The 26,494-nt window shown below is 41.0% G+C and overlaps 1 protein-coding gene across 2 annotated transcripts in view; it reads right to left on the bottom strand.

Moving 5' to 3' along the window:
* slc9a7 (solute carrier family 9 member 7) overlaps window positions 1–19,194 on the bottom strand; it is a 117,735-nt gene extending 98,541 nt beyond the window's left edge. For both annotated transcript variants that reach the window (XM_067985768.1, XM_067985769.1), the window contains exon 1: window positions 18,854–19,194. In XM_067985768.1, the coding sequence (XP_067841869.1) occupies window positions 18,854–19,139 (286 nt within the window). In that variant the 5' untranslated portion in view covers window positions 19,140–19,194. The remainder of the gene's footprint in view (window positions 1–18,853) is intronic.
* Window positions 19,195–26,494: the final 7,300 nt, after the last annotated feature.

Genomic DNA, 26,494 nt, shown 5'->3' with positions numbered 1-26,494 from the left:
TCATATGCCCAGCTGGGCACAAAAGGATGTCCAGCAGTTCTTTTTATAAATGGAAAAGAGACTGCAAGTTAAACCCATTGTAAAAACTTAACCCTCAGCACACTTTTAAGCAATGTCATTCTGCCTGAGCCATAAGGCATTAAGTGGTTCTTACATTCTACTAAAATGCCATGGTTGATTGCCAAGGACTTTAGTCAGTGTGCCAGAACAATTAATTGCTGTGGGCATCCAGATTGTTAGTATTAAAACCGGGTCATGAAATGAAAGTTTAAGAACAGTTGTCTAACAATGAGCGGAGAGAATAGTGTACAATGGGTGAATGGGATCTAAATTGAGCCCATTTGTAAGGAAGATTCACCACTGAGCGAAATAAATTTTCACACTTTATTGACTTATAGATCGAACGTGTTACTTCTTTGATTTGTTTTCCACTACAAGAGCACAGATCTGTTGCTGCGACCAGAGAGGTGAAGTTTGAATCTTTATGCCACAGTTGCTAGGTCCAAGCTCCGGATGATGGAGCAGAAAAAGCAATTACCAGAACGTATAAGAAAGCAGAGAGCAGGAAAAGACCACTGTAGGTTATCAAGCCCCCTCCTCTCACAGACCATGTACAACCCACTCTGTTATAGACGCTACACAGATCCCAAGGAAAGGTTCTGCCAAATTTCTTTCCGTCTCTACCCGAAGGCAAATCAAGCAAAGCTCCAGAATACCTAATCTGACAGCCTACATTAATTCTCGAAAACCAGTTCCTTCCTTAGTGTGACATTTCTGCGCAGCATAGGGGCCATCATGTTCCACACAACATTCAATTATCGCCATTTGTACTTATCCTTATAGCCCTAAATCCTGCTACTAACCAGATATCCACATACCAGCTTTTTTTTTTGAAGTGCATACTAACGCAGCATTAAGAGCTTTACATATGGCCAGGATATTTTTATTATTTTGCTTTAATAAAAGTTTAGAATTCACTACTTTAAGAATCCAGCCCTGGTGGCATGCACTCTCAGCTACGATAGGAAGTCAGAGAGGAGATACCGGAATCTCTGATCACAATTTTTCAATTGGCCTTCGATGTGCAAATTGTGCTGGGAGACTGGAGGGTAGCCAATGTAACACTGGGCTACAGTTGCCCAGTTTATCCTACTCGCCCCCTTTAAACAACTTCTTAGACTAATGTTAGTTGTGAGCAAACTCCATAAGTTGAAATCAAATTAGTAATCAAGGACAACCAGCGCAGATTTGTTAAAGGCAAATAGTATCATAGTAGATGCAGCACAGGAGGAGGCCATTCGACCCATCGTGCCTGTGCCGGATCCTTGAAAGAGCTATCCAATTAGTCCCATTCCCTTGCTCTTTCCCCATAGCCCTGCATATTTTTTTCCTTCGTATATGTTGTTTGACAAATTTATGAGGTCACATAGTCAGTCCCTTAGCTCTGAAATGGTGCATACCCCAAAAGCAGGGGGAGGGGAAAGACTAAGAGTTGGACACAAAAACTATCTGTGGATTTCTTGGTTAATAAAAAGACATGGAAAGGGAACCAGAAAAGTATGTGGCACTTGGCTCTTCACTTTTGTAACCTGGTTTCCTGTCCAGTTACAGAAAATGAAAGAAGAGTCTCTCTGAGCTTAATGTTTAGGCATATTATGAAGACAGACAAACCTAAACTGGGAGTTCAGTGATGACAGTGGGTAGCAAAAATTGAAAATATTCTCCTTGCCAGCACTTTCATTGACGTGATCAAAACCAATAATTATTTCTCCGATGTTATTTTCACTGTGTGTCAAGGTGATGGTGCAGATTTACAGTTCACATCTATAAGGACAAGTCATTGCTAGCACAAACCCCAAATTAATCACAGATAAAATTGGAACTGTGTATGTTACAAAGAATTACCAATATCAGGAAGCAAATTGATTACTGTAATTGGAGGTTCAGGAGAGAGTTATGAGCCACTTCAACATCACTCTTGTAGTTGCTTTCATTGTAACAAACTATACTTATCACACATGGAGCAGCAAAATACCCAGCTATCATTACAGAACATCCAATCACATACTGCCCAGAATTTGATCCTTGAAAGTGCAAGTCTAATGGCCATTTAAACCATGAGCCGCCTATCCCACCCAACCCTTATTCATTTCTTCTGTAACTAGGTATTGTTTTGCAAGAAGGTTGGTGAACTTTTCTGTTCACTGTTAAAAATAACGTAGGAGGTACAACAGCACAGAATCCATTTTCCTACGGGGCCTATGTCACATAACCTGTGAATGGTCACTGAAAATATCACTCACCCCTCTTACACACAACTTCAGCAGCAATTGAAACAACACAAACAAAATTGTTATGCTCTCAGTTTTTTCCAACATCAGCCAGACACCCGGAATGAGATAATTAGTGATGTGTAGTAACCGAGGTATACCCAATTCATTCCAATTGTGCCTGCAAACCACATCTCACACTCTCAAGACTGTGTGTCTTGAGGGTTAGCCAATCTTTCCAGATATGGAACAAAGTGAATACCGCACAATTTTCAGCTTCATCTTGTTCACATTTGGTTATTAGGCAGTTCCTAGAACTTAAAAGATATACTTAGGAATATAGGAATTGCGAGATGAAAAAAGACCAAGGTTCATTTAGTTCGCCTTCTACCATCCTGGTAGTCGCATGATACAACAATCATGGAGTTGTTGACTAATCACGGCAATGAGTCTTTATCAATTAGTCTACAACAGACCCAGACATGACGCAGGAAAACCCCAGTGGTGGAAAGCTGTGGGAACCATAGTTCAAAAGTCTACTGGTCCTCCCAAGCATGCTACACTTACCACATGTCATGTCTCAACTTACTTATATACTGTATCCCAAAATGTTAATTTCTGAAAGAAATTTGCATTTGAATGAATCAATACTAACTGCTTCCACCGTCTCCCTAGGGAGCCTGTTCCACAGATTTACTACTTGCTCACTGAAATATTGTTTCCTCAGATTAGTTTTGAATTTACCCCCTTTCAAGCATAGGCCATGCCCTCTGGTTCTACTGTTTTGGACAAGGTGAAATAGCTTGTCATGGTCTACATTATCTAGTCCCTTTAGAATCCTAAGTACAGCAATCATATCACCTCTCAACCTTCTCTTTTCCAGTGAGAACATGTCTAATTTGCATAACCAGTCCTCATAATTCAATCCTTCCATCCCCTCAATCATTCTGGTCGCTCTCTTCTGTATCTTTTCATTAGCTGCAATATCCTTTTTGTACTGTGATGACCAGAACTGCACACAGAATTCTAAGTGTGGTCACACCATAATTTATAAAGTGGCAGGATTACCTCACTATTTCAGCTCAATATTGACCTTTACATATATCCCAACATGCTTCTAATTTGCTTCACTCACTGCCGCCAAGCATTGTTGCAATAGCTTCAATTTATTGTCAATCAGGACCTCCAGATCTCTTCCACTTTCTGTGCACATTATTTTCTTTCCATTTAAGTAATAGGCCCTTCCAGGATTTTTTGTTCTCATGTGAAACACTTTGCATTTCTCTACATTGAAATTTCATCTGCCCAATTCCCAAGTATAATCAAATCATCTTGTAACTTATCCTGTTCAGCTTATCCAATTCAGCTTTGGAGTCTACCACATTTATTAGCTTTGTATCATCTACAAAATTAGCCATCATGTTTGTGACTCCTAGCTCCAGATCATTTATAAAGATATTAAACAAAAGATGTCCCAAAGCAGACTCCTGTGGGACCCTACTGTTAACATTCTCCCAGGCTTATGACAGTCCTTGCACCAATACCCTCTAGGTTCTAACGGTTAACCAATTACATTTCCATTGTAAAATATTTCCACTGATTCCCGCTTTCTTTATTTCCAGTAACAGCCTTTCCAGAGGAACTATATCAAAAAGCCTTACTGAAATCCAAGTACACCATATCCCACTGCCTTACCCCATCAAGCACCTTTGTTACACCCTCTAAGACAACCAGTAAGTTAGATTGGTAAGGCCTCCCCTTCATGAACCCATATTGGCTATCTTTTATGATTTTATTTCTATCCAGATGCTCCATGGTCTTATCTTTATTAAGGGTTTGTGTAACTACCCACAGTGGACATCAAACTCACTGGTCTGTAATTTCTTGAGTCACTTTGCACAGAATTTTACAGCACAGAAACAGGACATTCGTAATCAACAAGTCTATGCCGGTATTTACCCTCCACACGAGCCTCCTCCCACCTGACCAGATCTCACCCCATCAACATATCCTTCTATTCCTTTCTCCTTCATGTACTTATCTAGCGTCCCCTTAAATGCATCTCTGCTATTCGCCTCAACCACTCCATGTGGTAACGAGTTCCACATTCTCACCATTCTCTGAGTAAAGAAGTTTCTCATGAATTCCTTATTGGATTTATTAGTGACTATCTTATATTTACAGTCACTAGTTTTGGACTCCCCCGCAAGTGGAAACATCTCGATATCTACCCCATCAAACCCTTTCCTAATTTTAAAAACCTCTATCAAGTCTAACCAAGGTTCTATAAGTTTAACATAACTTCTCTGCTTTTGAATTCTATTCCTCCAGAAATGAACCCTAGTGCTTGGTTTGCACTTCCAACCATATATCCTCTCCATCACCAAGACCGCCTACTTCCACCTCCATAACATCACCCATCTCCAGCCCTGCTTCAGCTCATCTGGTGTTGAAACCCTCATCCATGCCTTTGATACATGTGGACTCGACTATTCCAATGCTCTCCTGGCCGGCCTCCCATCTTCCACCCTCCATAAACTTGACCTCATCCAAAACTCTGCTGTCCGTTTCCTAACTCATACCATTCACCCATCACCCTCTGTGCTCGCTGACCTACATTGACTCCCAATCCAGCAACGCCTTGATTTTAAAATTCTCATCCTTGTTTTCAAATCCCTCCATGACCTTGCCTCTCCCTATCTCTGTAACCTTCTCGAGCCCTACAACCCTCAGATCTCTACGCTCATCCAATTCTGGCCTCTTGCGCATCCCCAATTTTCTTCGCTCCACCATGGTGGTGGCCGTGCCTGCAGCTGCCTAGGCCCTAAGCTCTGGAATTCCCTCCCTAAATTTCTCCGCCTCTCCTCCTTTAGGAAGCTCCATAAAACTTCACCTCTTTGTCCTATATCTCTTTATGTGACTCGGTGTTAAATTCTGTCTGATAATTGCTCCTGTGAAGCACCTTGGGACGTTTTACTACGCTAAAGGTCCGATATAAATGCAAGTTGTTGTTTTATGGCTTTGTTAACCTGTGTTGCTACTTTTGCTTTCCATTTTTAAAATATAGGAGAAGCATTTGCCTTTCTCCAGTCTCCTCTCAATAGTTGCAGAGCTGCTTTCATCTGGATATTCTCTGGTCCTGTTCCCCTCAGTTTTTTCACAAATGAAGTCTTTCAGGAGGTTTTGGAGAAACAAACATAACTTCTAAATGTTGTGCAAGCTGACTCTACATTCCAGTCACCATCAAACTGGTTTGACAGTGCTTCAGGCCTAGAATCAAGTGGCTATAGAAATTCAAATTTTCAGTGCTAGCAGATTAAAAACTGATGAAAAATTCCAACTCACTAGTTTGTTTTGCATCCTTTCCCACCAATTTTCTCCCTTCCCCCTCCTCTCCTAAAACTTTGATGGGGGGGTGAGAGACATGCACAACACTGAAGTAATGATAAATGGCCTGTACGCTGTAATGAGTGTGTGTTAATTAGTTTACAATGACAATGGTGTCAGCCGTGGCTCAGTGGTAGCGCTCTCGCCTCTGAGTCAGAAGGTTATGAGTTCAAGCCCACTCTAGGAATTTGAGCACAAAATTTAGGCTGACACTCTGAGGGAGTGCTGCACTGTCGGAGGTGCCGTCTTTTGGATAAGACATTAAACTAAGGCCCCCATCTCAGGTGGACGAGAAAGATCCCATGGCACTCTTTTGAAGAAGAGCAGGGGCGTTCTCCCAGGTCCTGGCCAATATTTATCCCTCAACCAACGTCACTAAAACAGATTATCTGGTCGCTTTCACATTGCTGTTTGTGGGAGTTGACTGTGTGCAAATTGGCTGACGTAATTCCTACATTACAACATTAGCACTTAATTGGTTATGAAGCGCTTTGGGTCATGAAAGGCGCTATGTAAATGCAAGTTTGTTTCTTTCAATACCTATATGGAGAATCAATTTTTAAGACACCCATGAATTGGTAAATGCACATATAAACTTGAGTGTATAGAATTTTTAGGCTGTGATTCGCGTGTTTAATCATTAAAATGTGTGGTGCTGAGTGATTGGCAGAACATAAAAAGCCAGCTGGCACGAATTCCTGTCTGGGCGATTGTCTGCTCCACTGCCTCTTAATTTTATATCGATCGCACTGCTCCTCAGCCATGCTGTTATTAAAGCTCAGCTTTCCAACCCCTGCCATAGTGGCTCGAAGGTGCCTAAAATTCAAAATCAGACAGACAGAGAGGTAAATGCAGACTTGCCAGTGTTCTTAGAATGTCTGTTCTAATAAAGAATGAATTTGTAATATTTTGTTTACCGTTGCCCTCCTCCCCTGCCCCCCCAATTATATTTTTTTTGCCAATTTTCTCCACCCTCCTCTCCTAAAGAAACCCTTCTGAGATATGTGAATCTTTGCACGACTTGTTTATGTTGTAATGTTCTCTGAGTAGTTGGGGGCAATTGAATGTCTTATTTATGTGCATCAGAGAGAGAACACAAAAGAAAAGCAGAAAAGACAAAGGGGAAACCCGAGAGACACTGTATTATTATTTCAGTAAGAGGGGAGTCCTGGATAAATGATCCTGGATTTCACCATGCTGCTAGCAGCAGCTCTTCCATAATACTCAGTATTGTTGCAGGGATGTTTGGTGAGAAAGGAAAGATGTAATTTAGTTCAATCTTGTCTTAAATTTTGGGCTCTCACTCACCCAAAAGAAACTGTCTGCTTATTAAATATCTGCAAGTATTACATTGAATTCCATAGAAATTACAGCACAGAAACAGGCCATTTGGCTTAACTGGTCTATGCCGGTGTTTATGCTCACACAAGCCTCCTCCCACGTTACTTCATCTAATCCTATCATCATATCCTTCTATTCCTTTCTCCCTCATGTGTTTATCTAGCTTCCCCTTAAATGCATCTATGCTATTCGCCTCAACTACTCCATGTGGTAGTGAGTTCCACATTCTAACCACTCCCTGGGTAAAGACGTTTCTTCTGAATTAAGTAGTAAAGTGAGCCTACTTAATTCGATTTCTCAGTTAATAATTTTAATACTATCCAAAGGTTATTATTTTTTTTAAAACATTGTTATTTGTACAGCTAACCATGCAAGAAGCATAGAAGGGACTGTATTTGTCTGTGATTTTTGGATTGCTGAGGAAACGTCTATTTTCTAACAGTCTGCATATTTGACAGCTGTAGCGTTGGCCTGGCCCCGATGAAACCAATTCTGTGTGAATACGATTTTTTGATTATTTTAACCGTACCCGGTTGTCTCCAGAGTGAGAGGCAGTTGCACTAAAAAGACAATAAACGACTGTAGAAGCATTGCAGCCTATCCACATGGGCCCGGCTGATTTTGTAGTGCAAACTCCCCCACAACACTAACTTGAGTATGGTTCCAAGAGTGACATGAACCCTCCGGTACTTCACCCTGTAGCCATTCTTCATGTGAGCAGACTATTCAATCATGGGCGTAGGGGAGGGACATCACAACCTCGGCCTGTCCTCACCCGGCATCCACACATCAGTGATTACTGAGTAGTGATCAAGAACAGGACCCCTGGCCAATCTTCTCTGTCTAATCTGGGGGAGGCAGAGGCCAACGGTTGTGTCTGTTGCTATCCCGGCATCGATCGCAGATATAAGATTGAACCTCGGACCTTCTGGGCAAACTACTCACTGCTTTAACCAGCCAAGCCTTCGGGGAGCCTCGGTTAATATTTAATTCGCATTTCTTATTTGTAGTATGCAAATACTCTGCTGTAGATTTTGCTGTTTGAAAAATGTGATAGCAGTGAACCAAATGTGTAAAGGTTGGTTGACAATAAACGAGTGGTGTTTGAGCAGTGGTGTTCAGTGGAATTTTGAAAACAAAAAGGTGGAGGAGTGGGGCGCGGAAAGGCTGGGTAGAAGGGCTCCATGACTAACCCCGAGGCTTTTTGGACTCTAAGGGAACCAAGGGATATGGGGGATCGGGCAGGAAAGTGGAGTTGAGGTCGAAGATCAGCCATGATCTTACTGAATGGCAGAGCAGGCTCGAGGGGCCGAATGGCCTCCTCCTGCTCCTATTTCTAATGTTCTTATGGAGGTGTGCCCTCAAAATTCTAAAGCCACCTTTGCCTACGCTCTAAGTGGCTGAAGATGGATTCCCTCAGAAGATAACAGAATGGGTCACAGGAAAAGCCTGTCTGGTAGGCCAAATCTGTATACAGGAAAACCTGAATTAAACAGGCAGGCGGCTGTACGAACTAGCAGAAAAAAAGATAGCTAAGTGGTGTCCATGACTGAACAGGATGACAGCACAGAATACAGAAATGTAGTTTAGTCTTTTTTGAAATAAAAATACAATATTTTCTGTAATCCTTGTTTTAAAGTGTCCCTTGCTGCATATTCTCTCCACCTACAGATTGTACACAAACAACACATATAATTGTCTCGGGGAAAAACCTGCAAACACATGGATTTAATTTCAGGAACAAAGAGTGCTTATGCCAATTGAACATTACTTATTAATCCTATACACAGCCTTTCTGCTCCAATTGGGACCACCATTGTTTTAATTGAATTGTATTTAATGCAGCTTTTTCAAAAAAATGTTATTTATAATTCGGATCACACACTCTTGCTCTGACAAGCTTCCCTATCCGGCTGATGGGACAGCGCCAGGAGTTTGCCCACAGAAACAGAACCCACGTGTCAGTCTACCATTCTGTCATTAGCTACATTTTTAATGTGTCATATCGTACGACTACAATAGACGACACAAAATACAGAAGACCTTTACTGTGAATAATCCAGAGGAATTTTGTATTTGCAAAACTGACAATTGTCTTTTGACAAAAATACAAATATGTAGATGGCATTCCAGCAAAGGGCATTTATGCTTTTTTAAAGTTACTTATTAATCGGCCTGGTTTAATTGGTAGCATTCTCACCTCTGGGTCAGAAGTATGCGGGTTCAAGCCCCACTAGGCTGACACTTCAGTGCAGTACTGAGGGGCTGCAGCATTCGTCAAAGGTGCTGAATTCAGGCAAGACATCAAACTGAGGGCCCCATCTTTCTGTTCAGATGGACACAAGAAATCCCATGGCACGGTTTGAAGAAGATGGGAGTTCTCCTAGTGTGCTGGCCAACATTTATCTCTCAATCAGCACCGCCAAACACAGATTAACTGGTCATCTATCTCTCTGCTGTTTGTGGGCCCTTGCTGTGTGCAAGTTGACTGTTACATTTACCTACATTACAACAGTGACTACACTTCAAAAGTATATAAAAGTAATCCATTAGCTCTGGGGGATTCCGAAGACATGAAAGGTGCTACGTAGATGTTCGTTTCTTCTAATCGTACACGCACGGTCATATTTGCGGTGTTACACTAAACTTATCGCGGATCTGCAAAAAATTGAACTATTTTTCACTCAATTGGTTTATGTTATAAATAATACTTGGAATTTGACTTATTAAGAGTCTTGTGAATGTGTGTGATCTACCGCAGTCCTCAAATACAATATCAGTCACATTATTGTGCCCTCCTCTGCATACAAACAGGATGTGGAGATGCCGGTGATGGACTGGGGTTGACAATTGTAAACAATTTTACAACACCAAGTTATAGTCCAGCAATTTTATTTTAAATTCACAAGCTTTCGGAGATTTTCTCCTTCCTCAGGCAAATGTTTCAAGATCTTGAAACATTTGCCTGAGGAAGGAGAAAATCTCCGAAAGCTTGTGAATTTAAAATAAAATTGCTGGACTATAACTTGGTGTTGTAAAATTGTTTACAATTACAAACAGGACACAAAGGCCTTGCCAGAAGCTGTGCCACTATAACAGTTCCCCTTTTAAAAGTACCTTAAAATTTCCCCTTGAAGCCTGCACTGCCGCTGACTCTCAGATTTATTACTCTGTCTATTTGCATTCCACGCATCAGATTGCAATTGCTTCACCCAAATTGAGACAATCTGCACAATATTTGTGACGGTCATAGACAGTTGATGTACTTAGTTATGTACCTAATCTTGCCCAGTCAAGAATTCAGGTGTTGGTGTTCTGTGATACTCTTAGGAGTTGTTCAGAAAATGACGTCAATGTACTTACTTACCTGTCCTTCCCCCTTGACAAAATAATGAACAGGGCAGTATGGTTTGTACGGCTTCCTGTATCAAATGTGAGCAAAGTAATAGGATGAATACCTAAGTGACTTAACATACACCTTGTTACAATATAACAATATTGGCACATGGCCCCCAGAACTGTACTGTAGAATAGACCTCTCTCAATTACTTGCAAAAACCTGCCAATATGTAATGCAGATTGAGGACGTGGTACAACAGAGCCACGGGGAGTAGACTTTGAAGAGGTGGTTCAGATCAGTTCAGTGTTGGAGATTTGAACCTGATGCAGAACAGCAGGCTGTCAGTGGGAAAAAAAAATCAGATATGGTCACGGTATTGTTTTAAAGTGATCAAGAGCTTCATATTTGTAATGACAAATTTGTCCTCCAAATTTTCCCTTTCTGCAGTGGCCCATCCCAATAGCCCGGCTGAGACTGGGAAATTGCAGTGTGAAGAATTGCATTTGTAAACCTACGCTATGTCACTCCTGCAGCAATGGTTCTCGGCTAGTTGAGAGCCAGAGCTGGGACTTGCCCCGGGAGTTATCGCAAGCATCGCGTTTAAAATTAGAATCTGAGGTGAAGGACTAAGGCCCACAGCGCGGGACACCGTCAAGACCGAAAATAGCAGCAGAGAAGAGGAAATTAAGTAAATCAAGAAGCAGTGATTAGATGACAAGAAGCTTGGTTACCTGCTGTAAGTTGGAAAGTGTATTTTATTGCTGCGAAAGGTAACCGGTCGAAAGTAGAAAATACATTGTGTCTCAGTGTGGAGAGGATTGAGGCAGAAGTGTCTAATGGTGGTGATATGCCAGGGCCTCTATCAGTCAAGCACCTACTCTCCACATAAATTTAAGATGTGGAGATGCCGGTGATGGACTGGGGTTGACAATTGTAAACAATTTTACAACACCAAGTTATAGTCCAGCAATTTTATTTTAAATTCACAAGCTTTCGGAGGCTACCTCCTTCCTAGGAAGGAGGTAGCCTCCAAAAGCTTGTGAATTTAAAATAAAATTGCTGGACTATAACTTGGTGGTGTAAAATTGTTTACATAAATTTAAAGCACACCACTCCATTTTTTAATCTTTTAATGTAAAATTGATGCGCACACACTTCTAAGAAAGTTTCTTTATATTAAAAAGTATTATTTTTAAATAATTGCAGGGTCGATTTCTTAATATAGCTGGTTCTGCCTCCCTGCACCCTACTAACAGATCCGACACTGTACTTCAAACTGCCTGGGAAACAGGATTAGTCTGCAGGCGGACAGAAATCCATGGCGGCAACCCTCTCCTTTCACTCAAGCTCACATTCATGGTGTTGATTTTAATTGAGGACCAATAGTGCTACTCTGATTGAATTAATTTTCTTTTAAAATAAAAATATGCAAACTTTTTAAATTGTGAGTAAAATATCTACTCTGTGGGGAGTGCAACAGTGAACAGTCAGAAGCCTGTATCCCAGATCCTCCAATTCCTGAGAGGGGGCGTGGCAGAGAGACATTTGATATGTTTTTGCTAGAGTATGGTAGCTTTAGGACCAAGCATAGCCAGAACCATCTCCTTGCTTTTTAGCTCGAGAACGTGGACACTATTGAGACACCTTGCCACATTTTATATATTATTCCCTTTTGTCTCCCATTTACTTACTTCTCCATTTACCCTCAGCAGTATTAGCATCACTCACAGGCCTGACGTCCAGGTTTATTGCCACACTTGCTCCTCTGGCAACTATGGTTTGACTCTGTTTATATTGACTCCGATTATATATTATATTACAGCTGCAAAATTCACTCCTCTCGCTTATGGCATTGTTACTTTTTGTGTGCCATTTCAAATCTTCAATTAAAAGCAGTTTTAAAAAAGACCCTGCTCTCAGGCTGCCCTGACTCAGGATATTAAAAGGATAAATACAGGAACAAAAGAAAACGTACACCTGTAACTGAACAGCTGCATGCTTTTGTAACCTTTCGGATTACGGTGGAAATTCAGATGAGAGTAATGGTGCCTCCTCCTTTCTTTCACAAACCAGATCAGGTAATGTGAAATCCTTCCACAATAGTACTACAGGATTAAAATATCAGCGTTTCAAATTTCCATTGAATCGAAGAGTAACTCTGTTCCAATGTGTTTACTGCTGTAGCAACCATTCAGTTCAATTAGTGGCTAGCCTATATTATGTAAAAGGCCAGCAGAGACAATGCCAGCTTCCTTCAAGTGAAGCATCTCACCTATAATGATTGCTATTTAACCTAAAAGAAAATTCAGCTCAGGACATTGAAGCAGATGTATTCCTTTATTGAGCACTCTTGATAATCACTTAACGCTGAGATCCAAGCAACAAATAATTAAAACCTAATGTATTTTAAAAGCTTTGCGTCGGCTCATGCTTCATGTTGTGTAACATGCACTTCCTGTAACATCACATTTTTGCTATCACAACTTGTTGATTGTCTCAAAGTAAAAGAGTAGCAAATCAGAACCGAAGGAGGTAGGGAACATGTGACTCCAAAGTGAGGAAAGTGGCTAGAAAACTACCAATCAGAAACTACTAAGCACTAGTGAAAACTGCCAATCTTGATTGACCAGTCAGTCAGGAGAACCTATCAATAAAGGAGAAGGTGAACCAATGGGCTCTCTCAAACACTTTTAGAAAAACACCCGCCTTGTTTCAGTAATTGAAATTTCTAATATCCAAAATAAGGTTTATAACAAGACATTTAAAAATAACATGTTAAAATTTAATTGTAATGGGCTACCCCAGCATCAACAAAAGTGCCCTCTTTTTAGAGGGGCACAAACAATAAACACCCAAATCATAAAAAAGGGCAAAGGAAACTTATCAAATTAAATAATAATATTACTTTCACTGTCGACTATATATTACAGTTCCTGCGGTGCCCACTGGTCGCAGAAAGCCTCAAGCATACCAGCGGACACCACATGCTCCCTCTCCAGGGCCACCCAGGCACGGAAAAAGACGCGGAAGAGAGGCAGGCAGCCAGAGCAATCGCCCCTTCTAGCCGCTAGTAAAGCTATCTCTTGTGTTTCCGATTAACCTTATCAGTGTTTTTAATTTAAAGGCCTTGGCCTCTCCAAAAAGCTTGAACTTGATATCTTTGCCCAGCACTGTGATTCAGTTGAATGAAGGCAAATCCTGCATTCGGAGCATGTGCAGTGAGTACAAATTTTCCAGGATATATCAGTATCATTTCATCAGTCCAACTGCTACAATCGAGTCTCCGACAGTGCCTGTTCAATCACTTCTCAAAATTATTTGAAGAAAGACTAGGAGATGAAATTCTAAAAGCTTTATTTAGATTAAGTTCATATGGAATTTTTTTTAATAGTGTGTGTGTGTGTGTGTGTGTGTGTGTGCGTGTGACTTAGAGAAAAAGAGGCAGTATTGATTACACAACTATGGCAGATTTTGTTCATGTTTGAATTTCAAACATTTATTTCTCAGTGGAAAAGTAAGTTATATTGCTTGACAATGTTCCAGTTTGTGTGTTTTTGAAAATAATTTGATTACAAACTGGACAATGAATAGGTTTCCAATAAAAGTTTTAAATTTTCATTTTTTTTTAAAAGAAAGGTTATCAAGCAGAGAGAGACAAACAGACAGAGATAGAGATGCTGTCTTATTGTTTATATTCACAATTCAAAAAAAATGGTGTTTACATAGGATTTGTTTATACAGCTACTGTGGATGAGTGAAATACTAATTAGTTGTTGTTGACTAGAAAATCTCAGAAGCTGGGCACAATTTAGACATTAAAAATAACATCAGAATTTAAAATTTTCATCCTCATATTCAAATCCCTCCATGGCCTCACCCCTCCCGATCTCTGTAACCTTCTCCAGCCTTACAATCGTCCGCGATCTCTGCGCTCCTCCGATTCTGGCCTCCCTGATTTCCATCGCCCCACCATTGACGGCTGTGCCTTCAGTTGCCTAGGCCCTAAGCTCTGGAATTCCTTCCCTACACATCTCCGCCTCTCTCTCCTCCTTTATGACGCTCCTTAAAACCCAACTCTTCGACCAAGCTTTTGGTCACCCGTCCTATTATCTCCTTATGAGGCTCGGTGTCTAATTTTGTCTGATAACGCTCCTGTGAAGTGCATTGGATCGTTTTACTACGTTAAAGGTGCTATATAAATGCAAGTTGTTGTTATTAACCCAATAACATTTGTTGCTGTGGTTCTTATTAAAAATATGTATTTTGGGACACATATCTTGGGAAAATGGTTTTCTGAAGTAATTTCTGGAAACGTTTATGATTGACAGAAAGACTGGCCATTTATAGAAACCTATAAGAAGCTTACAAACCAGCCTGCCAGATCCAGGGTTCCCCTAATGCTGTCAGATACATGGCCTCTTCCCCCTCCACTGCAAGCAGACTTCAGGAATCCACCAGTGAGCCAAATCCACACCATTTCACTTCCCCAACTCAGTTCCTCCAAACACCAAGTTTCCCCTCTACAGCACTGGCAAAACACAGGAACACCTCCTCCCATGCTGCCATACCCCACCCAGCACTGTCAAATCTCAGGACCATCGCACAGTGCTACCAAAGTCCAATGCCAGAACCCCTCACTAGTTTGGCTAAATCCTATGACACCCCTTCCTTCTTAGTACTGCTAAATACATAGCAAAATACCATTTTGCTATGTATCCTCAGTTTTAAAAAAAAGTCAAAGGATAAAAACTAAGTACATCAGTAAGGATATATAAATATATATTAAAAATAAATGCCATTCATGTGAATAATAATAATCAAGGCCACTGATTTACAGGCTTCACAAGAATGAAGAGTTGCAATTTTCAATCCCCCCCAAAAAATAAATTCCCAGAATACCCCTTAATAAGAACACAATTTAATTTCTTCAGTCACCATGAATCTGTGGCCCTGATCACTACATTGTACATTACATGGCACATCACCCGTATTGTTACAAAACAACTTGCGTTTATATAGCGCCTTTAATGTAGTAAAATGTCCCAAGGCGCTACACAGAAGCTTAATCAGACAAAAATTGGCACCGAGCCGAAGAAGGCAATATTAAGGCAGGTGACTTGGTCAAAGAGATAGATTTTAAGGAGAGTCTTAAAGAGGAAAGAGAGGCACAGGGTACCCTCCAACTTACTGTGAGCAATACAACGTCACACCATGGAAGATCTGCTATAAATATATTACAAATCTATGTATAGATCACGCTGCATCACACATCTGTGTCTCATCATAGGGAGTTTTATTCTATCGGGTCAGTCTTTCCACATGAGACAGTGCAAGTCAATCAACGGTTGCACAAGACTGCAGAAATTCAGTTAAACCAAACTAAAAACAACTCAACAGCTCCAACCTGGAGTGTAAGCATAAGATGGTTTGAACTTTTTAAAAACCATGATTCTTAATTTCTACTACCTACCTCCTGCACTTGGCTCTCTTTGTTACAGGTGCAAAGCAGTCTTAAAATGCAGTGTTGCAGCTCCCTCCAGGAACATAAGGATTCCACATGTCTGCAACTTGTTCATTCACCTGTCAAACCATCTGCAACCTGACCCATGAATAAACCGACCATTCACTTGAAAAATACAGAGCAATTACATCTTCTACCCTTAAAAGGGACATATACCTACATTTTGTTTTACAGGGTGTAATGTTTCAGTCCCTATAAAACAATATTTAAAGTCTTGTGTATAGCACATGCTTCCTACAAGTGTCACACTAACTTCCTATAACCTTTGTTTAAAACACCCTTTTTAAAAATAAAATCAGACTGCACATTATCCTCTAACTGACCATGAGCGATGCTATGGGAGATATACGATGTGGCTCACCTATCTCCCTGGAAGAACTAGCATTTTGGATATGAGTGGAAAGTGTTAACGACAATTGCCTGGAGCCAAGGCATTATTTTCCAGACAGCTCATAGTACAGTGACAGGCACAAAACAGATCACATCTAACACTCTAGCCAATCAAGTCACAAGGTGTATGGAGGCAGACCATTAACTCCCATTTCTTGAAATATAAATACATGCAAAATAAAAAGTGCACTCTCAGGACAGGTGAGGCTACATTTCAGAAAAAAAGTGAAAAAAGACAAATACTCTCTTTAATTCAGTACTCCCTTCAAAACCTAGAGAAAACTAGCATAACAATAAACATGTTATGTTTCTAGCTGAACCGCACTACACTGAGTAATTGCTCAGTCTATTTGCTGCAGAGGAACATCACATGCACCTGTTATGCAGTTGCATTCTAGAACAGCGCATCCTCTGAGATTAGACAGTATAACTTTTGCGAAACAGAAATGCAAAGCTATGACACCATTTTCTTTTTTAAAAAGATTACAAGCAACCCAACTCCTTGTGTAAAGAAAGTGTCATTCTGTACAAACGGATCACCTTGAGTCATTGTATATTTAAAAATATCACTGCCATGCCAATAACTATGAACATCACCAAAGAATAGATCCACAGAATAGAACCATAGAATTTCACAGTACAGAAAGAGGCCACTCAACCCATCACACCACTTGCTGACTCTCTGAAAGAGCTATCCACTTCTCCAGTCTTAGATGCACAGCAAAAGTGAGAATGAGCTTCTTTTGATCGAGATTTCCTCATTCCAGTCAAATCCTAGCTTATCTAAATCTCATCAAAACGACCTTATTTTCTCAAACAATTATCCTTTTACTCTGCTAATTACATCTTACAAAAAAATACATAGACTGATGTGTAGAAATATTTTTACTGTCTCCCCCTTTGATCTCCCCAGTTTGTGCAGCATTGGCAGCCAAGGAAGTGGGCAGGTAATCTGCTCCTTACTTCCCCTAAGTGGTGCAGCCGAGTTCAGTGACAGTGATGGGAAAAGAAAATCTCAAATAAATACCAGCAATAAAATACTTATTTATATAGTGCCTCAAAACGTCTCAGAACACTTCACATGATGAATTACAATTTTTGGAGTGCAGTGCTATTATGTAGGAAAGCACTGCAGTTGTTCTGTAGGAAGCCACTGCAGTTTTCTGTGTCAGCATACAATGAGACGAATGACCATTCCATCTGTTTTGTTGGTAAAACAGATCGAGGGAGGAATGTTGGCCAAGAAACCGGGATAACTCTCTGCTATTTTTTTTTTGTTTTGTACCATGGGATCTTTCAGGTCTACCTGAACAAGTAGACAGGACCTTGGTTTAACTTGCCAGCCAAAGAACAGCACCTCTGACAATGCACCACTCCCTCTGTACACTAGAGTAACAGCCAGGGGCAAGTGCTCATGTCTTGTTGTGGGTCGCCAGCCCACAACCTCCTGACCCAAATATGCGAGTGCTGCCAACTGAGCCAAGCTGATCCTTTCTCTGAAGGATCTCTATCTGAAATGTTAACCTATATTGTCCCCTTTCAGATGCTGGCGATTCTGCTTTTATTTCTAGATTTTTTTTCTGTACTGTATTTCAGCAACAGTAGAGGCCGGGAGTGGGGGTGAAATTGAAAGAATAAACCCAGGTCTCGCAATTCTATGACTATGTGTTTGTGCTCCAACATGCTTTATCACCAGAAATTCTCCACTCATTAACTCGGGCCTGCTTGTTGACAGTCTAATATTCCACCAGTATACTTGCTGGATCAGCCAAGCAATAGATTCTTTTCTTCACACGAAATAGTATTCCTGCCAATGCATTACCTGAAGGCAATTTACTGACAGAAGTAGTATTCAACCAAACACAAAGCAGACATTTGCATTTCAAAAGTGAGGAAAATAAATGGGAACCACCCAAGCATTTCCTTACAGTTCGGGTTTCCTAAATCCAATAGCCTGTACAGATTGTGTTTTACACCTGCTTTGTAAACAACAACAACAAAAATGAGCAAACACAAGAACCAGCTAATTCGAAAAAGCGACCCAGCAAGTATTGAATACATGGTCCAAACCCACCAGCTTCGTAGCGGGAAAAAAAAAAGTTACAATGCCAGTTATTTTTTTTTGTTAAAAATGGTCTATTAATGAACAAGAGGCAAGAACAGATTTCAGTAGCTCTGGGCAACTATGATGCAGCACTCCGGCAACCTAACTTGGAACGTGGAACCAGCGAGGCACGCGGAAATGATTGACGTTCGCCGAGTGACGAATCAGACCGGCTGCTGAGACCAAACGGACCAATGGTAGGAGGTAAAAGGGGAATGAGGGCGGGGCTTTCACCCACCCAGTAAGGTTAGGTTTAGACTCAGAAGCCCGTCAGTTTCAGTCCAATTCACAAAAATATACAATTAAAATGGCAACATGACATTCGGGGCTGAATTAAAATAAACACATTAGAATTTTAAAACATGCACATTATGTACAATGGAACTAAATTGTTACAGCACTTGTATAATGACAATGGATTGAGGGTCCAAATATAAAAGCTTCTTTAATGCATTTATTATTATTATTTTTTAAATGGATAAAATTATATGTATCCTTACCATATATCATTGCCAACCCAGTCTCATGGAGAAAACGAAAGCGTCTGTGTTTGAAGAGCCAGATGGTGAGGATGGTGAGTGTGAGGAGTAGGATGAAAAGCAGCAGGTTAGCGCTGTCTTGCCGGTGGCTTTCTTCCGCCTCTTTCTCCGTGGTGATCTCCTCCATGGCGCTGTCTGCCCCACACCGCCGAGCCGAGACGCTCAGCAGCCAAAAGAGGACGAGCAGAGCCGCCTTCACGCCGCAGACCGGAGCCCCCCAGTCGCGGCTGCTGCTTGCGGGCTCCATTCCACCAAGGCTCGTCTGTATGTGTAACCTCTGTGATTCTGGCACTGTCAAAACTGCGTAGGATCGGAGAGAAGGGGCGGGGAAAGAAAGGAAGAGAATCCCTTAGCACAAACCCCGCCTCGTACTTAAAGAGGAAATGCTTTTTCTGTTGCTTATTTTAATTATATTTATTTAGTTTGTGCAGTACATTTGCCATCTCGCTTTCTGTGTTTTGCGATCACAGTGTTCTAATTGGGAATTCTAGCATCGTTCCTTTTTTTTTTAGCTGCTCAACACACCTTATCTGCATGTGCACTTTATAAAGCCTCCAAATTACAATTGTTTATTGTTTCTTGTTATGTTATTTTTTAATTTCCTCCTTTTAGGGCAAATCTGCACCCAGTCCGACAGCTTGCCCTCACGTACAGTTGTTATAAATCCTGGTTTGGATCAGACTGTCTTATTTTTAAGCAAAAGCAAAATACTGCGGATGCTAGAAATCTGAAATAAAACCAGAAAATAATGGAAAACACTCATCAGGTTAGGCAGCATCTTTGGAGAGAGAAACAGAGTTAACATTTCAGGTCGATGGCCTGTCATCAGATGTTATTTTTAAGCAAGTTGGAAATTCTAGAATGTAAATTTAACACCAAAAATCCAATACCACAATAACTTGCATTTATAGAGCACCCAGGTCATATAGCATTAGGGTCCCAAGGTAATTCACAGGGTGTAATCAGACAAAAATTGACAGAGGTAAAGACACAGAAGGAGATTTAGAAGGGTAACAAAACTTAGTCAAAGAGGGAGGTTTTAAGGAGGGTCTTAAAGGTGGAGAGGTTAGAATCATAGAATGGTTACGGCACGAAAGGCCATTCGGCCCATTGAGCCAGCGCCAGCTCTCTTCAGGAGCAATCCAGCTGGTCCCACTACCCCGCTCTTTCCCCATAGCCCTACAAATTTTTTTCCTTCAGGTTCCTATCTAATTCCTTTTTGAAAGCTACAATTGACCCTGCTTCCACCATCCTTTCAGGCAGTGCATTCCAGATCCTAACCACTCACTGCGTAAAAAAGTTTTTGCTCGTATCGCCCTTAGTTCTTTTGCCAATTACCTTAAACCTGTGTCCTCTGGTTCGCGACCCTTCCGCAGACCCTTCATGATTTTGAACACCTCTATCAAACCTCCTCTCAACCTCCTCTGCTCTAAGGAGAACAATCCCAGCTTTTCCAGTCCATCCACGTAACTGAGGTCCCTCATCCCTGGAACCATTCTAGTAAATCTTTCCTGCACCCTCTCTAAGGCCTTCACATCCTTCCTAAAGTGCGGTGCCCAGAATTGGACACAATACTCCGATTGTGGCTGAACCAGTGTTTTATAAAGGTTCATCATAACTTCCTCACTTTTGTACTCTATGCCTCTATTTATAAAGCCCAGGATTCTGTATGCTTTCTTAACCGCTTTCTCAACCTGACCTGCCACCTTCAACGACCTGTGTACATATATCCCCGGGTCTCTCTGTTCCTGCACCCTCTTTAGAGTTGTACCCTATAATTTATACTGCCTCTCCTCGTTCTTCCTACCAAAATGTATCACCTCACACATCTCAGCGTTAAATTTCATCTGCCACGTGTCCGTCCATTCCACCAGCCTGTCTATGTCCTCTTGAAGTCTATCACTATCCTCCTCACTGTTTACGACACTTCCAAGTTTTGTGTCATCTGCAAATTTTTGAAATTGTGCCCTGTACACCCAAGTCCAAGTCATTAAAATATATCAAGAAAAGCAGTGATCCCAGTACTGCAGGGGAACACCACTGTATACCTTCCTCCAGTCTGAAAAACAGCCGTTCACCAATACTCTGTTTCCTGTTACTTAGCTAATTTCATATCCATGTTGCCACTGTCTCTTTTGTTCCGTGGACTTCAATTTTATTGACAAGCCTATTATGTGACACTTTATCAAACGCCTTTTGGAAGTCCATATACACCACATCAACTGCATTGCCCACATCAACCCTCTCTGTTACCTCATCAAAAAAACTCAAATCAAGTTAGTCAAACACGATTTGCCTTTAACAAACCCGTGCTGGCTTTCCCTTATTAATCCACACTTGTCCAAGTGACTATTAATGTTGTCCCGGATTATTGTTTCTAAAAGCTTCCCCACCACCAAGGTTAAACTGACTGGCCTGTAGTTGCTGGGTTTATCCTTACAACCTTTTTTGAACAAGGGTGTAACATTTGCAATTCTCCAGTCCTCTGGCACCATCTCTGTCTAAGGAGGATTGGAAGATCATGGCCAGTACCTCTGCAATTTCCACCCTTACGTCCCTCAGTAACCTAGGATGCATCCCATCCAGACCTGGTGACTTATCCACTTTAAGTACAGCCAGCCTTTCTAGTACCGCCCATTTATCAATTTTTATTCCATACAGTATCTCAACTACCTCCTCTTTTACTGTGGCTTTGACCGTATCTTCCTCCTTGGTAAAGACAGATGCGAAGTACTCATTTAGTACCTCTGCCATGTTCTCTGCCTCCATGCGTATATCTCCTTTTTGGTCCCTAATCGACCCCACCCCTCCTCTTACTACCTGCTTACTATTTGTATGATTATACAAGACTTTTGGATTCCCTTTTATGTTAACTGCCAGTCTATTCTCATACTCTCTCTTTGCCCCTCTTATTTTCTTTTTTACTTCCCCTCTGAACTTTCCATACTCAGCCTGGTTCTCACTTGTATTAACAACCTGATATTTGTCATATGTCCCCTTTTTCTGATTCATCTTGCACTCTATCACTTTTCTCATCCAGGGAGGTCTGGCTTTGGTTGTCTTACCTTTCCCCTCCCCGTGGGAATGTATTTAGACTGTACCTGAACCATCTTCTCTTTAAAGGCCACCCATTGTTCGATTACAGTTTTGCCTTCCAATCTTTGAATCCAATTTACCCGGGCCAGATCCGTTCTCACCCCACTGAAATTGGCCCTCCTCCAATTAAGTATTCTTACACTAGTTTTCTCCTTGTCCATTTCCATAACAAATCTAAACATTATGATACTATGATCACTGTTCCCTAAATGTTCCCCCACTGACACTTGCTCCACTTGACCCACCTCATTGCCCAGAACTAGATCCAGCAATGCCTCCTTCCTCGTTGGGCTGGAAACATACTGATCAAGAAAGTTCTCCTGAAAAATTCTTCCCCTTCTTTGCTGTTTACAGTATTACTGTGTCCGTCTATATTAGGATAGTTGAAGTCCCCCATTATTACTACTCTTTGGTTCTTGCACCTCTCTGTAATTTCCCTGCAAATTTGCTCCTCTATATCCTTCCCACTAGTTGGTGGCCTATAGAATACACCCAGTAGTGTAATGGCACCTCTATTGTTTCTCTTAGGTTTAGAGAGGGAATTCCAGAACTTAGGGCCTAGGCGGCTGAAGGCACGGCCGCCAATGTTGGAGCGAAGGGTGTGGGGGATGCACAAAGTTGAAGGAACATAGAGTTCTCGGAGGGGTTGTAGGGCTGGGGGAGGTTACCGATGTAGGGAGGGGTGTCGCCATGAAGGGATTTGAACGCTTGGATGAGAATTTTAAATTGGAGGCACTGGGGGACCAGGAGCCAATGTAAGCACAGGGGTGATGGGTGCGTGAGACTTGGTTCGGATATGGGCAGCAGAGTTTGGATGAGCTGAAGTTTACGGAGGGTGGAGGATGGGAGGCCAAACAGCAGAGCATTGGAACAGTTGAGTCTAGAGGTAACAAAGGCATGGCCAATGGTTTCATTAGCAGATGGGCTGAGGCAGGGGTGGAAATCTGGTGTTAAGATAAAAGTCAGAATGTTACTTCCACTTCCATGTGCTCTATTTTTGTGATAATCTTTTTTGTGAAACCTTATCAAATGCCTTCTGGAAGTCCAGATAGACAACATCCATAGACACTCCCCTATCCACCATGCTGGTGATCTCCTCAAAAAATTCAACTAAATTAGTCAAACATGACCTATTCATCACAAATCCATACTGACTTTCTTTAATCTGCTCATACTTGTCCAAATGCTCAGTCACTCAGCCTCTGATGATAGATTCCAGTAAGTTCCCCACAACTGATATAGAATTACTAAATATCTAGATATCTAGATGAAGAGAAAATAATCAGGAGTAGCCAATATGGATTTCAGAAAGGTAGATCAATCTGAACAAACCTGATAGAGTTCTTTGAGGAGGTGACAGATATGGTGGGTGGGGGAAATGCAGTGGATGTGGAGTACATGGACTTTCAGAAAGCCTTTGATAACGTACCACACAGGACACTATTGGAAAAGATTAAGGGGTATGGAATTAGGTGGGAGTAGAAAATTAGACTCAAAGCCGGTTAGAAGAGATGGAACAAAATGTAGGAATTAAGGACAGTTTCTCAGAGTGCGTGGAAGTGGGTAGCAATGTTCTACAGGGTCCTGTTCTGGGACCACTTCTGTTCACTGCATATATTATCGAATTGTATCTAACTCTAGAGGGAGTGGTGTACAAATTTTCAGACAATACTAGGAGGTTAGTAAATAATTCTGAGGATCAAAGGAAGCTACAAGGGGATGTTAGTGGAATAGGCAAAACAATGGCAGATGGAATTCAGTGTCAGTGAATGCAAGATGGACATTTTAGTAAAAATAGAATAATTACACTATAAATGGGGGGAAGCTGGGTGATGTGCAAGAACAGAGAGATTTGTAGGGTTCAGGTTCACAAGACATAAAAAGCACACCTCAAGGGGATAAAGCCATAAAAAATGCTAATGGAATACTAGGTTTTATGGGAAGAAGTATAGAAAATAAAAGTCGAGATGTAATCTTAGTGAGCTGATAGTTGGAGTACTGTGTGTAGTTTTGGGCACCACACTATAAGAAGGATATTGAGGCAATGGAGAGGGTACAGTGCACATTCATTAGGATTACTCCTGGTATAAGTAGTTACCCCTTTTAAGAAAGACTTAAAACATTGGGGCTGTTTTTGTTAGAACAGAGGGCATTATAGGGTGATTTGACAGAGGTGTTTAAAATTGTAGATAGAAACAGATTGTTTCCAGTCATTGAGGGGTCTACATCGAGGGGACGTGGATATAAGGTTTAATGTAAGAGATTTAGGACAGAGTGCAGGAGAGACTTTTCTGAACAAAGGGTTGTGAGGCTGGGGAGTGCACCACTAGAGTTGGTGATTGAAGAAGAGACTATGTTAACATTTAAGAATAGATTAGATAGGAAAAGGGAAAAATGGGATATAGAAACAGGGCAGGCACATGAAATGGGACTACTGCTTGTGTGAAGGATAATCACCACATGGTTAGGTTGGACAGCCTGTTTCCATACTGTAATTTCTAGGTAATTCCATGTAAAAAAAAATTTAACTTTGTGAAAAATTTGCCTGACGTTTTACAAGAAACGTACTCAGAATAACAATGAAAACAAGTTGCGGACACAAAGGGTTTGCAATCTGACAACTGAATGAACAAACAACAAAATCATGGGTGGGTTGTGAGTGCTTATTCACTCTGAGGGTGAACAGTGTCTAAAGATGTCAGTCTGCCATGTATCTCATCACAGTCAATGGCTGGAATTCAACTACCAGAATACACCGGCTGACAAATAATTTAAACAAAGATTATACTGGAACTAATTGTAAAATTCCCAAGTAAAATAGTTCCATTCATACCAGAGATGTGAATCACCTAAAAAACCACTGAAACTGTAAAGTTTGAAAATTGCATAAGGGAGTTTCCTGGTCTGCTGAGGATTCTCTGTATCGATCTTATTCTTGCTTTCAGCATAATGATTATTTTGTTTCCCTTGGATTTATATTTTCTATTTTACATAAAAATAAAATCAGGATGTATGCTTTAAAATGGGGACTGAATAATGACAACACACCCTGACCCAATTTTCCTCACCTTCTAAACCAGCTTCACTTGAAGCATACATTTGGTTGCGGATTTTAATTCGGAGCAGGTTTCTGGCAGAAAACTGCTGTACATTGATTCATTATTTCTGCCTGTGTTTTGTTGCCAGAAAAGGTCCATGCTGATTGCATTCAGCTCTGAGACAGAGATTCTAATTTCTAACACCAATGAGAGATGGAGACAGGCAGCTACTTTCCTCATTCTAATTTGATTTCTTAAAAAAACAAACAAGTTAATTTTGAAAGCAAATGAAGTCTCTATGAGGGAATAAGATAGGAAGAGAGGATAGGAAGGAAACTGGTTGAGGATGAGAGGGTCTCTAGCCTCTTGGCACCCACCCCTGGAGAGGAGCAAGGGAGAGTGGGGGAGACGGGATAGAGGATTTTCATTGACTAACTAAAAGATACATTAACTAAATATTTATGTGCACTCCTATGGAAAACACTGTGCATCAATAAATGTCCCTGTACAACCTTTAAGACAGATACAACTTCAATCTTATGATTATATAATAAAATGCCCATTGCAGGAGAACCAGATAATACAGACTCCTCTTTCGCTGCCTCAACTCCACATATGGCACCTGCACAAAGAATATGCCAACTTTAACAGTTGACAAATACTAGTCCCTTCAGAACAATTGCATCCTCAGACCTTGTGTGGGAACTCCCAACCTGATTAGATGGATTCCCTAAATCTCCCCCATTCTGCACACCCATTTCCTCCCTCTTCCTCCCCCCATCCCAGTACAAATTTCCTTTTCTCACCTTATTCCTGATTCTCAGCTTCCATACCTTCCTCTTGTACCGCTGATTGAATGTAAAAATGTAATCCATCTGCCATGAAGAAAGCGGATTTTTCATCACTACCATTCTTCTCACTTATTCTTTTCAAGAACACTCTCCAAACTCTAATCAATCCCCTTAATAGATGATCCAGCTCATCCTTCATATTCTAGTTCCTTATACCCGAAACCCACCCAAGTATCTTCCTATCTTGATTTCACCTCTTCTTCCTTTAATTCTATTCCCAACATATTGAAAGAGAACTTCATCCTACTATTCCCAGTCTTTTGCTTAGACTCTGTGAAAGAAGCAGAGCTCCATTGTGCCTCAAACAGGAAATTTTCAGCTTTTTTAAAATATAAGGACCATACAGTTACAGCGCAATGGTGTTTTTGAACCAATTAGAAAGAAACACTTGCATTTATATAGCGCCTTTCACGGAATGTGAAAGTAGGAATGTAGCCTTTCAGGATGTCCTGAAGCACTTTACAGCCAACTAAGTTCTTTTGATGTGTAGTCACTGTTATAATGTAGGAAACGCAGCAGCCAATTTGCACACAGCAAGGTCCCACAAACAGCAATGTGATAATGACCGGATAATCTGATAGATGCAAACTTGTCCTTTCCTGCTGTACTGCAAGGTG

The sequence above is a fragment of the Heptranchias perlo genome, chromosome 6, assembly GCF_035084215.1.
Source record: "Heptranchias perlo isolate sHepPer1 chromosome 6, sHepPer1.hap1, whole genome shotgun sequence".
Lineage (NCBI taxonomy): Eukaryota > Metazoa > Chordata > Chondrichthyes > Hexanchiformes > Hexanchidae > Heptranchias > Heptranchias perlo.
The sequence above is the reverse complement of the archived record's forward strand: the minus strand, read 5'-3'. Positions and strand labels throughout refer to the sequence as shown.